This window comes from Artibeus jamaicensis, unplaced genomic scaffold (assembly GCF_021234435.1).
Source record: "Artibeus jamaicensis isolate MK-2021 breed Jamaican fruit bat unplaced genomic scaffold, CSHL_Jam_final contig_415, whole genome shotgun sequence".
In the NCBI taxonomy this organism is placed as follows: domain Eukaryota; kingdom Metazoa; phylum Chordata; class Mammalia; order Chiroptera; family Phyllostomidae; genus Artibeus; species Artibeus jamaicensis.
In genome coordinates, this window is record NW_026521823.1 from 20,860,562 (window position 1) to 20,877,800 (window position 17,239).

Genomic DNA, 17,239 nt, shown 5'->3' on the forward strand with positions numbered 1-17,239 from the left:
AGCCTGGGTTTTTTTTGGTAGAAAACTGTTTATTAGAAAATGAGAGAAGGGAACTGTTAATGTCAAAAGACAAAGACTGTTGGATATGTTCCAGATGAAAGGATAGTAAGGAGACATGACAAGTAAATTCAATACCTGTTCCTAGATTAAATCCTGAGGGAAAATGCTACAAAAGACATGAATAGATCAATTTAGGAAAATTAAAATGTGAATGGAAGAATAGACAAAAGTATTTTATCTATATAAAATTATCCAGGTGATGAAAGTATTCTATCAATATAAAATTACAAAGGTGCTAATTACTGTTATGTAATAGAATTCCCTTATTCTTAGGAAACAATGAAATATTTAGGGGTAAAGGGCCATGATATATACAACTTGCCCTGAGATGGTTCAGGAAAAAAAACTAATGTAGAGAATGAGGAAGAGAGAGAAATGCATAAGCAAAATGATAAAGCAAATTACGGTAAAATGTCATAGGCAAATCTAAGTATGTCCTGTACTATTTTTGTCATTATAACTCTTTGTAAACTTGAAATTATTTTTTTAAAGTTTTTAAATGGTTTGTTAAAATTGGCAAAAGAATGGAGCCATCATACTTGAAGTTGGAAATTGCTTTTCTCAACAGTAAGCAAGAGTGACAGTTGAGGCAATGCCTGCTTCCAGAACGAAGAACAGGGGAGCTTACTGCTTTCTGTAAAACCTTAGTGTGCCCAGCTCAGTGTTCTGCTCCTGCAGGGCAGCCCACTGTGTGCGCAGCCGTCCACCCGGGCCTTCGTGGGAAGGTGGACACAAACATGCTGGCGGTCCTGCCCGTTACTGTACTGAGTAAAGTCCTTTTGCTCTGACCTAGGTGTCTCCTGTCTTCTGCCAGCACCGTGAAAAAGTAACAGGCCCACTTCTAGATTCAAAGGATAAATCAAATCCCAGACCTGATAGTCCGGTCCCTTGAACATGTCCTATTTGCTGCTATTTTTTATTCTTCTTCTCACTCTGAATCTTGGCCAGGAGTGTCCTCCCCATTTCACCGACCAAACTTCCACATCCTTTGGGTGTACACCGTCCCTTCCACCTCTGCCGCAGTAATGTGTCCCTCTCCAGAGTCTCAGGGAATTCTTGTTTTCTGCACTACTCATTAGTCTCCTCTCCCTCCCACTCTTTCTTTCCTTCATTTCTTTTCCTTCTGAAACATGCTTCTTATTCGTTTCCTTCCATTTCTTTTACTTAAATGTAGTCAGATTGAATATGAAAAATATCCGATTAGACCGTATCTGTGAGAACAGACATGGTTAAATACAGCTTTGTTCCCATAAAGAACCTAGCATTGGATTCACTTACGGATTTCTTTTCCTTTTTTAAAAAGATTTTATTTATTTCTTTTTAGAGAGAGGGGAAGGGAGGGAGAAAGATCAGTGTGTGGTTGCCTCTCACATGGCCCCCACTGGGGACCCAGCCTGCAACCCAGGCACGTGCCCTGACTTTAATTTCTGACTGATTGATTCTTATGCATAGATGAAGTGCTCACAAATGCGTTTTTTAGCTCCTCGTCACAATAATAGCTTTCTTTTAGCTGTCATCACCAGGAGAGCTTTGTCTGTGTGTTGTTTACATAGACCAGAAGTACTAAGGATTATAGAATTTTCAGAGTTGAACAAGTCTTAGAAATCATTCAGAGAAAACGTTTTCAATTTCTTAAAGAGAACAGGTCATGGTTAATGAAATCCATTATTACTAAGCAAGGACTTACTGCTTCTTCTATTCTTAATGCTTGTTATGGTTACAAGTGATTGTAATTTTTTCATACTGCTTTAAATCAATTTTTTATTTCACATACTGGTGTTATGTATGGAAGGTGACCATTATAAAATTATTTGGATTAGCATAAATAAATTTGTTATTGTAAGCATGTTTACTTCATGGAAATCTTTTGGGTCAGATTCGTCTTTTGTGGTATGATATGTGTATGAAAGGGTGACTCTCAAAATATCTAATTTTAAGAGGATTACTATTCCTCATTAGAATCTAGTCTAATAAATCAGTACGAAAATCTTCCTCTTGGCCACTTAGGCTATACGCCATAGTGACTGAGATCTCTGGGTTCTAGAGCCAGAATTCCTGTGTTTGAATCCCAGCTGTGCCCTGGGCCGGGCCAGCACTGTGCCCTCGTACGTGTTAATTAACCTCCACATGCTCTGATTCCTCATTTGTAAGATGAGAAGAGTTACAGTGCCTGTCTCACGGGTTACTGGGAGATTACATAAATTTGATGCATGTAAAGTACTTAACAGAGTGCCTGGCACAAAATAAGTGATATATATTTAAAATAATACTATTGTTTATTTTTAAAAGGCTGATAGGCTATGATTGTTTCCATTTAACTTGTCATCACAAATAGTAGGATAGTTTATGCAATTCATCAGCTTAAGAGGGGTTTATTTCATTTCCTTTTATATTTTATTTAAAATGTTGGGTTTTCCCCCCCTTGGTGCTTATTTTAAGAAATTCTTTTTACCAGTGCTTGTCACCATACAGATTCCTTCTACACATCATCTTTAGTTTGTTTTGTATGTGTTACATGTTTTATGTATATTATTCCCTTTTTAAAAATAATTTTGTATAATAATTCCATTTTAGTGGCTTTTAAAATCAATTCCATGAGTCTGTGCTATGCAAATGAGGATATGGAAATATTTTAGATGTGTGCTTACAAAAGCTATGGTATATAACCTGATATGTTGGTTATATATTTCCACTTTACCCACTTTTAACCAATATTCATTTAGGGTCTTTTTCTACATTATGGTTGATTAAAAGTACTAGACCATATACATAGAAGTATGACCATACGTTGCTTTTAAGAATAAATGATCGCCCAGTAACGTGGTCTAAGTAAAATGTTCTCTTTTTTAATTATGTAGTCCTCCTCGCCATCCTCATCACAGCCTCATTCTAGCCACTGCAGAACGAAGGCCTCATCATTGTGTCACCATGCGTCCCTGCCCTGGGGCAAACGTAGCCATGTAGACCCTGCAAAGGCTACCAGTCCATCTCTCCGTCTTCGTCGCTGGCGACCCTTCTTACGCCTACCACCTTTGGGTCTCCATTCTGTTGTAAGTTTAGTCAATCTTCCATCTCTTCTTCCAGTGCAAAGGGCAGTCCATTTTTTCCTTAAACTTCTTCAGTTCTTCAGGGTGCTTTTCTCTTGGTTCACTCAACCATTAGCATTTTCTCCTCCGATACGACTGCAAGCATATCTCCATGCTTTGCGGTCTAGCTTGACTGTCGCCAGTGCCTGGTGAGCATCCATCTTTCCACTCCATAGCCTGCCAACATAAGAATGCCTGCCTTTTGATGAGTACTGGTGGACATTCATGATAATGTTTAAGTTCCTGTCGGTTGTTAAAGTGAGTATGTATTCTCTTACCCTTCATCTTTCCAATTTCATTTAGTTGACTCTGGTCAACAAATGCTGTGTACCTTCTGAGCTCTTCACCATCTCTTGCTTTTTTTTTTTTTTTTTCATGTTTCTGAACATGACTCTAGTCTCTTGTCATGCTCTGGGGTGCTTCACTTACTCTGTCCTTAATCTAACCCTTCATGGTGCAGGGTGCTTCCTCTCAGCTATTTATTCCCTGAGGTGGCTCAGGTACTCGGTTTGATCTTGGTCCAGTCTTCCCTGCCTATTCAGTTTCTAAGCATCTTTCCGAGTAGGAGGTGAAGACTTTTTCCTTATGGACTGATTTAGGCTTCCCACAAATTTTATGATTTCTCCTTCTTAGGTAGAGAATATTAGCAAACTATTAAAGAGTATATATGTTCTTATAATCTTGCTAATTTTCTTAAATATTTAGGTTAATGATGGAATTCTAATAATTTTTATAACTGAAATAAACTGCAGGATTCGGCAACTATAGCTCTTGTCTTTCTGATATTTGGGACTCATAGTGGCAATGACCGTGTATTGATGGAGCCTGCCCTTTTGTTCTATCAGAAAGACCTGGTGTGTGCCATGCACTTATAAGATACTTGACACTTCCGCAAATCATCATGATGTTCGAAGCCAGTGGAAGTCTGATCACCAATACATTTTAATGCTTAAAAAAGTGGTGTCATACATTCTTTCCTGCCCTTACTTATTCTTCGAGAGCTACACTCAAATTATGAAGTGGAGTCTTGGCACTTTTCTGTAAACATCTGCTTCCACCGAGTAACAGTATGGTCATCAAAAAAGACTTTCATTTGTGCCGAGTATCAGCAAACCGGTGTTTCTCTGTTCCATTGTCCTCATTGGGTCACAATGTGCATTTGTCATTTTTGTTCATTTATCATTTGATATTCGTTGCTTCCTTGCTGTGCCAGTTTGTACAGTAGGAGATATAAGGTGAATTAAAGGATCAGAGTAAAACCCTAACTTTGCAAATTCTGCTTGGGCACAGTTGATTTTAAATATGTATAAATTCCTTTGTACTTAAAATATTCTAAATATAAATGGACATGTCATAAAATTGTTTTTTTCAGGTTTATATATTTTTATATGATACTGATCTTTGCTCCATATTAATTCCATTGCTTTATAGTTCCATAAATATTCATAGTCTGGGTTAAGAACATGGATTCTAGAATGACACTGCCTAGGTCTGAACCCAAATTCCATCATTTACGAGCTTTGTGATCTAGAGCATGTTACTTAATGCTTCTGTGCCTCAGTTTTCTTGAGAATAAAATGGGTGCAATTACATTACCTACCTTTGTATGACAGTTAATTGGTGAGTACATATAAAGCACTTAGAACAGTGCCTGGTATATTTTAAGTACCGTATAATTATAGATTAAATTTAAACTATACTTTTCTAAAATTTGAAATTTTATGTAATATTTAACTGCTATTGAATAGATATGTCATATTCTTAATTCTTTGAGATAAGTACTATTTTATTCTAAATTAGGGAACTTTATAAAAATAATATTAATTAATATAAGCAAAAATTACCCAATTTATAACTTCCAGGTTTTGCCTTGTTGTTTAGTTACTGGTCATTTTTTGAAATTAAAAACTTATTGGAATTTGCTTTTTATTTATTTATGTTTTGGTGTCGAATACCTTTTAAGCAATGGATAATTTCAGGTTTTTAAGCAGTGGATAATTGCACATTTCAGACATTCAGACGAGTTAAAGTAGACCAAAGGAAAAGGCTCAGACCAGGTGCTGACCCAATTTTGAGTTGCCAGATTTAGTGATTTCTTACATTTGTGATAATGCAGTATTAATATTGGAATAATACAGAATGTTTAGTAGCACTTAACAGTTTACAAATTACTTTAATACATTTCATTTAAACCTCAAAACAAGAAAATCAGTGTTCACAGGGAACGGGTACATATTCAGGCCTCTGACTCCAATTATACTACTTTTATCTGTAGCATACCTGTATTAGGTTTACTGGCAAAATATGAAAAATGGGAGCTATAAGATGCGTTATTCTTAAGAAGAGATGGTGTTAAAATAATTTAATTTTTTTGAAAATATAATAGCTCAAAAGATTTAAAATACTTTATATTCTGTTGGAGAATTATGTCTTATAATGAGATAACAAGACTCTTTTCCTACTTGGTTAAAGAATTCTTTCTAGCACTTTTAAATAGAATTGAATTTATAGTTTATAGAATGGCCTAAGCTTTAGTCTTGTAAAAGGCTAATTGGATTTGCTTCCGGTCATTGGTACAATGAAGGTATTGGACTGAGTGATCACTGGTATATTTGATTCTCTGATCAGGAAGTAAGGGAACTCAATATCACCATCTTTAATTACTTGAAGAAATATCATGTTCAGGAGCTATTAGACCTTTTATAAAATGATGGAAAGCACTGAGAAACATACTTCAGTCTCAGTATGAGGTATCACTAACAAAACCTAGTAACAGCTCCTGGTCGCTGGAGGGACCGTGAGAGAGAGGAGTCTAAGGGCAGTAAAACCAGGTAACTTTGATTCCTACCGGCTGCAGAATTCTTTAGTTACATATTGAACTTGGAAAGAGCTAGTTTGCCACCATTTTTTGTGTGTGGTGCACTCATTCATAAACTTGAGGAAAATCATTTTGGAAGAGTAGAATGAGATCACATAAATCACTTTATCTGTAAATGTTTCAAAAACATTCAGTAAATCCAAGATAATTATGTTTTTTCTGGGCCTTTCGATTTCTGTGCCTGAAAACTTCATGTTAACTTAAAATTTTATGATTACTAAAGGGTGAAAAGTATGAATTTCAGAGTTAAGTAAGGTGCTATTGTGTTATAGGATGTTAAATAAGATGAGATGTAATTTGAATTATGCCTGTTTACAACTTTTGCCCCTAAAATTTGTACTTGCATTTAATACTGATTGTATTTCACTTCAAACCATTAAGATTTGATATATAGCTAACACACACCTGTGTTAACTGTGCAGTTACTGTGTATTATAGACAGTGTCAGGGCGTCATGAACTGACTTGGCGTAAGTTGAATGTTTAACAGAGGTAGCAGATGCTGCTCATGCAGATTGATTTGGTAATCTCTAAAAACCTTGGTATAGTTTTAGTTTCAAATAGTTTACTAAGAAAGCAAGAGAAAAGCCACAGGCTACAGTTAATTGTATTTTAATTTGTTCTCATTCTTACTTTTCCCCTTTAATCTATTGGGGTATATTCCTGCATCTATTCATTTTTTTTAAAGGTCCATTTTAAACCTTTTGAATTTAGGATGAATAAAGATACTTATTTTACTCAGAAGATGAGATTACCAAGGGGAAGTCATTAAGAGAATTCCCTTTCTTGATGTCTTTAGAATTGAAAAGGTTTTTATTTTTAACTCTGTTTATGCTGTTATTAAATTGAAAAGACTTTATTTTTTCAAGTTTCAAAAATTAGACCAATGGCTTCATGCATCCATTTCATCCAGCAAGTTTACATTGTACATCTGCTATATACCAGGCATTGTGCTAAGCACGGGGGCTTTGAGGGTGAACAGAACTATAGGCTTCCAGATGATTGAGATTAAGAAAGATATTCTTGAAGTCAACATTTTTCTGGTTGATGGGTGAGCACATTTTTATAAATGTAAACATATTTACTTGTCCACCATATCAAAGGTTAAGTCTTGAATTATTTTGGATAAATGTTCTCTGTGTCGTTTGATAGTATTTATATGTGTTTACATGTACTCGATTGATTTATTTGTCTACTAACATATACTGTATGTATTTTTCCTCCCATTCCAGGCACCAAGTATAGATGAAAAAGTAGATCTTCATTTTATTGCATTAGTTCATGTAGATGGGCATCTCTATGAATTAGGTAAGAACTTCTAAAATTTATTCTGGGGAGAGAAATTGGAAATGGGAAAGTGTGTATTTATGATTAACAGGACTGTTGATATTTGGTGTGCTTAAATTAATTGATGACATAATGAGAAATTTTTCATTTAGGACTTTCTAGAAAATAAGAAATGGTTTTTGGTGTTCAGGCACTTAGACTTCAGGAACGTTTGCCACCTCTGCATTTTAGCAAAGCGGTCAAGTAAAAGTCACTACGGGAAGCTCCCGCACATCCGTTAGTTCAGCAGTCTCTACTAAGTTTTTGAGATAGTTATCATCAGCATCTTCCTGAGCCATCTTGATCCTGAAACTAGTTTTAACACATTACTATTCATGACTAGTTTTTGTATTTGGTCATGAGTATCACTGGTTTTTAGGCTTTTGTGCTGTCCCTCTGCACTGCATCTGACTTTTTAAAAGAGATTTTATGGGTGTCTATGTTTTCTGGCAATTCCTTCTTAAGGTGTATGTCAGAGTACCCATGTACCCATGACTAATTACTTAGTATTTTGGCCTATGACTGCATTTAGTTCTTGTAATTTTAACTGTAGGTAGGCTATTTTGGGGACTATTTGGAGGAAATCCTCATAATTTTAATTGTTTCATCCAGACAGAGAACTTCTTAAGATTCCTTCACAACTGATATGTAGTACTGTAGTTCTCATGAATCCTTCTTGTCCTTCTCCTTGGTTAAAAAAAGGCCAAATAAAGAAACAAAAAAGTGAACTGCTTTTCATTATTACCTTGCCACTTTTATTTTCTTTAAAGACAAAGAGTTTTTTAAACAAAAAAATTTTTGATTATAGTTTTTATTCAACACTTTTTTGGTATTAGTTTCAGGTGTACAGCACAACAGATAGACATTCGTATAGGTTAAAGATGAAGAGTTTTGAAAGGCCTTGGCCCTGGCTGGTATAGCTCAGTGAATTGAGTGTGGGCTGCAAACCAAAGGTCACCAGTTTGATTCCCAGTCAGGGCACATGCCTGGGTTGCGGGCCAGGTCTGCCGTGGGGGCCATGTGAGAGGCAACCACACATTGATGTTTCATTTCCTCTTTTTCTCCTTCCCCTTCCCCTCTCTCTAAAAATAAATAAATAAATTTTGGGGGGAAAAAAGAAAGAAAAGACTCACTACAACTGATAAATGTGGTCCATAAAATTTAGATGGATTTTATACATTTGGCATATGGCAACAAAATCATATACTTTATTAAAAAGAAATGGCTTTATTAAAGGAGACAAAGAAATACCATAGTATATTTTTTAAAGATTTTATTTATTTATTTTTATAGAGAGGAGAAGAAGGACAGAAAGAGAGGGAGAAAAGCATCAGTGTGTGGTTGCCTCTTGCATGTCCCCTACTGGGGACCTGCCCTGCAACCCAGGCATGTGCCCTGACTGGGAATAGAACTAGTGACCCTTTGGTTTGCAGGCTGGCATTCAACCCACTGGGCCACACCAGACGGGGTGAAATACTGTAATATTTATAAAAATGTGTACCTAGAAGGTTGTCTTCTATAGTAGAATGATTTAAGTAAGAACCAAAGTAAAATGAAATGAAATTGTGATGGGAGTATATAACAGACCTGCTGAGCATTTTGGAAGACAATGCTTTGCTAATTCAGTTTATAAAATTTCTATATAGAGAGGATATAATAATGATTGGGGTTTTCAGTTATGTGACTGATTGCTGGAAACTTCATTTCCATTCTGAATTTTGAGTGATAAAGAACAAGTAGTAGAAATGGGAATGAAGAGAGTGCTGAGACTTACTAGACACATTCCGGTGACTTCAAGGAAATAGATTTAGAAAAGGCCAGAGAAATGATAAACATGATCCATAACCAGGGACTAAAAGGCAATGGTGACTTTGAGGCTGAGAGACTTAGTAATAGAACAAACTATAACACTGAAAAGATATTTAGGGGAAAAAGTCTCTGATCATTTCAATGGGAAGCAGAGAGTTGTCTAAAAAACTCTGTTTGACTGGTTAGCTAGCACTAGAGGGAAAACATGTCAGGTGTGTGCTACATATGAAGAAGGGTCCTCTGTTGTAGCATGCCAAGATCAACACAAGGATTTTAAAGTTGATTTGAAATAAGAACATCAGAAAAGAAAGGCAGAACTAGTGAGATCTAGTTTGGTTTAGTTGTTCTTTAGCAAGAAGAATGATCAGTACAGCTGATAGAGAATTGGAGCCCTTTGGGGATTACAGTCTTCAAATGAGTTTAAAGAGCTTCAGAGTTCCAAAGAAAAGTCATAATCTTTGAGATGTCAGAGAGAACAGGGATAAGTACAAGACAAATGAAGACGGGCAATTTCAAGGGAAATGGACAGTAACTGTAATGTGGATTCCTAATAAATTCAAAAGGAGTATTGAACAAGAAGGGTATATAACAAAGGAGGCAAGAATAGTCAGTGGGGTAAAGGCAGTCTCTTTAGTAAATGGTGTTGGAAAACTGGACAGATGTATGCAAAAAAAAAAAAGAAACTAGACCACTTTCTTATACCATATACAAAAATAAACTCAATGCATTAAAGAATTAAATATAAGACTTGAAAGCTTAAAACTCATAGAAGCAAACTTAGTTAATGTGCTCTTCAATATTACACATTAGTAATTTTTAAAAAATATCTCATTGGGCAAAGGAAACAAAAAAAATGGCACTACATCAAAAGTTACTGCCCAACAAAGGAAACCATCAACAAAATGAAAAAGCAACCAAATTGAAGGTATTTTCCAAGGATACATCCAATAAGGGTTTAGTATCCAAAATATACAAAGAACATTTACAGCTCAAAACACAAAAACACAATTCAAAAATGGACAGAGGGCCTGAATGTACACTTCTCCAAAGAGGACACACAGATGGCCAATAGAGATATGAAAAGATGCTCAACTTCACTAATCATCAGAGAAATGCAGGTTAAAACTACAATGAGGTATTATCTGACACCTGTCAGACGGACTATCATAAATAAATCAACAAGATTTATGTTCATGAGGATGTGGGAAAAGGAAGCCCTCAGCCACTGTTGGTGGGATTATACATGGACAACAGTACAGAGATTCCTCAAAAAATTAAAACCAGGACTACCTTACGGACCAGCAGTTCCACGTCTGGGTATTTATCCTAAGAAATCCAAAACACTAATTTGAAAAGATATACACATCTTTATGTTCATTGCAGTGTTATTTACAATAGCCAAGATATGGAAGCAACCAAATTGTTCATCAACATATAGTTGGACAAAGAAGTGGTCAGGTGGCTCAGTTGTTCGGAGCACCGTCCCATGCAACAAAAGGTTGTGGATTTGATTCCTGGTCAGGACACACACTTGGGTTGTGGGTTGATCCCCAGGAGGCAATCAATCCATGTTTCTCACATGCATGTTCTCTCTCTCTCTCAAAATCAATAAACATGTCCTTGAGTGAGGATTATTTATAAATAAATAAATAAGAAAGAAAGATGTGGTATGCAATGAAATATTACTTGGCCATAAAAAAAGAATGAAATTTTACCATTTGCAACAATATGGATGGACCTAGAGGGTATTATGCTAAGTTCAGTAAGTCAGAGAAAGATACCATATGACTTCACCTATAGGTAGAATCTAAAAAACCAAAATAAATGAACAAGTCAGAAACAGACTCATACTTACAGAGAACACACTGATGGCTGTCAGGATGGAGGAGAATTAGGGGGACGGGTGTAGGAGGTGAGGGGGCTAAGAAGTACGAATTAGTGGTTACAAAATAGTTACGGGGAAAATACAGCCCAGGGAATATGGTCAATAATATTCTAATAACTGTGTGGTGCCAGGCGGGCACCGAGAATATCAGGGAACACTCAGCAAAGTGCACCATTGTCTAACCACTGGCTGTGTACCTGAAACTAACAATATTGAATGTCAACATCATTGAAAATATAAAAATAGTTTTTACACAAGATTAAAGGAATCAAAATGAAAAAAGAAAATAGTGACTAAGAGAACAACATATGGTTTTTAAGAAAAAAATCACTTCTAAGTAACCTTAGTTTTCATTTGGTTAATTTTCACCTATATTTTTCTTTAAATGTAGTATCTAGTAGTCCAAGTGTATTACTACATATACCTGTTGACTCAAAAATTTTATTTATTATATTCAGAAGCCATGGAGTTGTAGAAGGGGTTGTGTTTTGTGGATTGTACTTGAAGTGCCACGTACAAGTAACTGAAATTACAAATTTGGATACACAGGGTGGGGCAAAAGTGAGTTTACAGTTGTGAGTATGTGAAATACAGGGTTTATTCTTATATTATTATTTGTTAATTATTGTAGTATTTTCCAAACAAACAACTGTAAACCTTCTCTTGTCTCACCAAGTGTGGAGTATCAGTTAGTTACTTTGGATAGCATGAATTTATATGATAAATTCTGGACTTTTTTTTTTACAGCATTAAAAAAAGTACTAGTTTAGTCAGGTGATTATAATCATGGTTAATTATTTTTGATTGTCAGGAAAGAAACCCTGTTTACTTAGATTTTTGCCATATACGGCTCGCTCGGTGGAGCAGAGTTGGTGGTAACACGCAAACCGTGGCGGCCCCCTCTCCTTGATGTGAACATGGCAGTCTTACGTAGAAGCCTTCCACTTTCACTTTTAAAGGGAAGAAAGAGGGTTTTTTGAAGGTAAAAACTGGGATTGTAACTTTATAAGAGTCTGACTTACTAAGTTTACATATTCTTTTTAGGAAGTTAAAACCAATATGTATCTCCAATAAACTGTGTTTATGAAGATAATGTAGGCTTTCAAACACGGAAACAAGATTCTGGTGACTTTCAACGTTAAAAATATTCATAGGTAGCACATTTAAAGTATTTGGTTTAGGAGGGATCATTTTCAATACCATTTAGCCTTCGCCTCACCGTGAGAAGAGGAGGGGGAAGTCAGAGTGCGTCGTGTTGTGCAAGCAGCTAGTCATTCAGCTGTCTGTGTTTTGCAGATGGACGGAAACCGTTTCCGATTAACCACGGTGAAACTAGTGATGAAACATTGTTAGAGGTAACAGTAGAACTTGTTGGCCCACTCCAAGTGTTACTGATGTTCTTCTTATTTGTGAAACATCTCTGAAGATCACTTGTATAATATTTTATCTGTATTGGGATACTTCCTGGCTCTCTTGGAAAAAAAAAATCCAAAAAAGAAAAATTTGAGCTAGTGTTAACCTACATCAAATAAAGAAGTTTTCAAAGCTCTTTGTGTGAACAAGTACCAAATTAGAAAAAGACAAGAGTAGTTTTGAAAGACTTGCACATTGTGTTCCATATTTCATTAAATCCAAGATACCATCATTTGTATCTTGATGCTAATTTCAGAGATTTTTAAATTTATGACCAAATTGTATGGCTTAGAATCAATGAAACATGTAATTGTCATGTTAACAATTTCTTGAAAACGTTCTGAGAAAGAATACTGACTCTATCTTATACTTTTACACTAAGCTAATTAGTCCACCAACTGTTGTTCTGTGCTCTGAATCATTTTTCATTTGGAGAAATAAGTCTGCAGTGTAACATTAGTATGAATTAGGAAAATATGCAACACTTATCATTTGTAAGTAAAGCACATGCCTATGAACTGAAACATTTCACATTTTCCCCACAGGATGCCATAGAAGTTTGCAAGAAGTTTATGGAACGAGACCCCGATGAGTTAAGATTCAATGCAATTGCTCTTTCTGCTGCGTAGTGGTCAGCAGTGGAAACACCAGATACTGTATTATTTGCAACAAAATTTCAATGTCTGCTGCCATACCCTAGCTCTAATTTTTGATATTTTCATTAACTTGACTGATTAAAGTTCATGTGATTAAACTTTGACTTCATCTGTGTTTTTTATTACTTTTGTTCTGAATTCAAGCTGCATTTCTTATCTTCCGTTTCTTTCTTATGAAGGATTTACCTTGTTTTATGACTAGCAGTAGCTTTCTTATTCTCTTTAAAATTTTATGTCGTGTTTTGTATGGAGACACAGACACAATTCCATCTGCATAGTGTATATATATATATATCATGTGTGGTAACATTTATTTAGGAAACATTTGTTGAGCATCTATTTGTAATGACCTGGACACTGTCGCATGTGCTGGAGTTACAGCTGGGAACAGTATCGACAAGTTCCGTAATCTTGGGACTTATGTTTTTGTGATAAGAGACAGATGAACACATGAATAAGACACACGTCAATAATAGATACTACACAGAAAATTAAAGTTGGGTTTGTATTAGGCAGTGACTGAGTGTCTACTTTAGACTTTGTGGTCAGTGAAGTCTTCTGTGAGGAGGTAACTTGGAGGCTGAGCTCTGAATAGCAAAAAGTAGCCAGTAACAGAAACGTGGTGGGGGAGGGGAGAGGGAATAATTAATGCAGCGTCCCTGGAGTGGGACCGTCTCGCTGTGTTGTGACACCAGAGAGAAGGTTCCTATGGCCGGAGTCTGGAAAGTAATGGAGAAAGGAGTAAGAGATGAGGTCAGAGAAGGGGGACTTCTGACACGAGTGCAGGGAAAGCTTTTGGGTTTATCTCAGCTGTGTTAGTGGACCTTTGGAGAGTATTAAGTGAGAGAGTGACCTGGTTCGATTTATAATTTTCGGAGATCACTGATGCCTCTGTGGATAACATTGGGGAAGGGACAGGGGCAGAGGTAGAGAGATGTGTGAGGAGCCCACTACTTTTGTTCAGGGGGAGATGGTGATGGCCAGGTCATAACAGTAAAGTAGTTCCTCCTTATCTGGGGTTTTGCTTTCCATGGTTTCAGTTACCTGTGGTCAAACACAGTCTGAAATTATTAAATGGGAAATTCCAGTAATAACTCAAGTTGTGCACCATTGTGAGTAGCGTGATGAGATCTTGCACTGCCCAGCTCCGTCCTGCCTGAGATGTGAATCATCTCTTCATCCATCATATCCCCACTGTTTACACTCTGCTTATTATTAATCACTTAGTTCCTGTCTCAGCAGCAGATCCACTGTTGTGGCGTCTCAGCGTTTGTGTTCAAAGGCAAGGGTAGCGATGCTGGCAGTTGGGATAAGCCAAAGAGAATCTGCAAAGTGCTCCCTCTAAGTGAAAAGCATGTATGTAGAGGGAAAAACAGTATGTATAAGGTTGGTACTATCCAGTTTCAGGCATCCACTGGGGTCTTGGAATATATGTCCCATGGATAAGGGGGAAATTAATGTAGTAGTGATTTAGATAGAGGCCTGTGAGTAATTTGGGGTATATGTTGAAGAAGGAAGGGCTTCAGCTGAGTCCTGAAGTACAGGTGGAAGGCAGCGGAATAGTGGTTAGGGTATTTATAGAGCTGGGTCAAAACAGGGTTGGGGTGATGGCAATGTCATAATTTTTGGGGGAAAGCATTGGCTACACAGGTGTGTATACTTGTGAAATGCACATTGAATCATTTATTGAAAATCTGATGAAATTGAGTGTAAATGTTTGTATAAGATTCACTGAGTTAATAATACATTCCTGAGGCAGTAACATGAGCTAAGTGTTATTTTAGGACCAGTAATAGGGCAGCGGCTTGCAGAATGGATTAGATCTTTGTTATTCAAAGTACAGTTAAGCTACTTCAGTATTACTCGGGAACTTGTTAGAAATGAAGAATTTCAGACCTCACCTTAGACCTGCTAAATGAGACCTGCATTTTCAATAAGATCTCAGAATGAATCACATGCATGTTAAATTTGGGACTACGATGGAAAAGTCACTTTGGAAGAGATTTAAATTCACCACCTGTCTATGGTGAAGAGGGTTTGAAGGAAGCAATGGACACAAGAGGGATGAAGAAATGTTTTGAAACAATGTAATAAACTAGTTGATGCTTTGTCATGCCAATTAACAAGCTAGTGATCTTTTATTGTTTGCATTTTGTATTTATATCTGTCTTCTATATCAACTTAACTTTTAAATATTTCTAAGCAGTCTTCTTTTACTATATAATTTTTAATAGGTCCTTAATGGCATCTCATAAGAATTCTCATAGTTTCTCAACATTTAATATGAGTAATATTAACTTGGCTGACTGTTAACCAGCAAGAAGAGTTTGAGATTAAGTACCTTTTGAAAATATTGGGTTACAGTCAATTTTCTTTAATGCAAATATATTGAGTGGGGCAATTGCAGAACTCAGAATTTTTAAAGAATATATATTACAAATATCATTTCTAAACATTATATGGAGCAACATTTAGAACTAGCATTCTTTTGCACACATTTTAGGGTAACAGTCCTTTGTGGAATATAAAATTGAACTTAGCACTTGTAGACTGAGGGATTAGTTTTGTTTGGAAGCTTGTAGAAACACACTAAGTGATCAAGTTGTGGTTCATTTCTGTATATTGCTGTTAATGACCATAATGTATTTGGGGAAATGGAGCTCAAATGAGAACAGAAACTTTTTAAATATTTTTGCTGGGTGGACTTTTGCTTTTGGAAATTGACTAAAATTCACCTTTCACCGGATGTAGTAGTTTGCTTTGAATTACTGAAACAGGAGCATTTAAGAACTCCACAGTATTTAACCTCTAATATTTTCCATGTTCCTTTGTGAATAAAACAAGTTATCTGTATTCTATGGCAAATCAAAGTTTAGTATGTCTTAAGTGGAAATCATTAGTTCTGTGTAAAAGTTATTTTAATGAAATCTGATTTATTTGTGTGCAATGCTTATTAGGAAAGCTTTATACTTGGGTTGTATATGACATACAACCTGCTTATCTCATTTTATAAAAACATAGTTTAAGAGAGATTTTCGGTCATTAATGTTTGTCTAATAATATAGCTTTCAAAACAAAGCATTTGTAAGCTTAAGTTCCTATATCACTGCTTGTAAGAAAATTGTAGAGAAGCGTAGTTTCATCACTTTTTATACTTTTCTATTCATAGAAATGTATTTCTTTTAGGGAAGTCTTAACTGTATATATATGTACATTTATACACACATGCAAATATATATTTGTATATTCATTACCCAGAAACTAACATGTGCGTGTATGTGTAGATATGTATATGTGTGTGTATATATATGTGTACACACATTCATACTTTGAATAGGCAAATGACTTTGGTCCAAATTTTCTGTGCATTATTTAAATCCTTGACTGAAGTTAAAGTAATATCACTTTGAAGAGTGTGCATTTTAAATGGTTCTCAGAACTAATTTAGAAGGCTTTGTACACACATAAAGTTTAATAGTTAATATTTTTAGCTCATGAGATTTTTGTCATAAGATCTTAAAATGAAGTCATTTGTGCTCTCTACAAAATTACAGCTGAAAGCCACTGTAGAATATACTGAGTTTTTCAGATTGCAGAAATTAAGTGTTATCATTTAGCTTGCTTCTTTCAATTTCAAATGTTTGACCTCTTAAGCGCATAAAGTATTGTGTAGGAGCTTCAGTGTCATGAAGGGTGTTGATGCTTTTGGTGCCAATGGCGTCGGTTGCTCAGACCAGTCCACATGCCTAGTGTCCTGTTATGTTCTTACTCATTTTGCTTTTGAATAAAAGTTGCTTGAAATCTTTCTCTTGACTTCTTTGTTGAGGAGAGTGATTCTGAGCCTATCTGTTGCTTTCGCCCACTGGGCATGTGAGAGTATGACGCCGTCACACCTCAGCATTCTGTGGGAGGTTACGTAGACAGTAAAGGCTGAATATTGTGAGCATTACCTCGTTGTCTAATTGAGAAGGTGGCTGGTAATCCTTGGTGTAGAAGCATTCGATTCATATAACTTATACTTAATGTTATTTTGCAAAATGATTATTTAAAATAATTTAAAATGCTTAGAAATAGATGATGAAACTTTTTCATCTATAAGACAGATATGAGGATAAATTGAATAACTT

At 35.8% G+C, this 17,239-nt stretch overlaps 1 protein-coding gene across 2 annotated transcripts in view; it reads left to right on the forward strand.

Annotated features, from left to right (window-relative positions):
* UCHL3 (ubiquitin C-terminal hydrolase L3) overlaps nucleotides 1–13,216 on the forward strand; it is a 44,055-nt gene extending 30,839 nt beyond the window's left edge. For both annotated transcript variants that reach the window (XM_037153249.2, XM_053665627.1), the window contains exons 6-8: nucleotides 7,256–7,331; nucleotides 12,340–12,398; nucleotides 13,002–13,216. In XM_037153249.2, coding sequence (XP_037009144.1) covers nucleotides 7,256–7,331; nucleotides 12,340–12,398; nucleotides 13,002–13,085 — 219 coding nt within the window. In that variant the 3' untranslated portion in view covers nucleotides 13,086–13,216. The remainder of the gene's footprint in view (nucleotides 1–7,255; nucleotides 7,332–12,339; nucleotides 12,399–13,001) is intronic.
* Nucleotides 13,217–17,239: the final 4,023 nt, after the last annotated feature.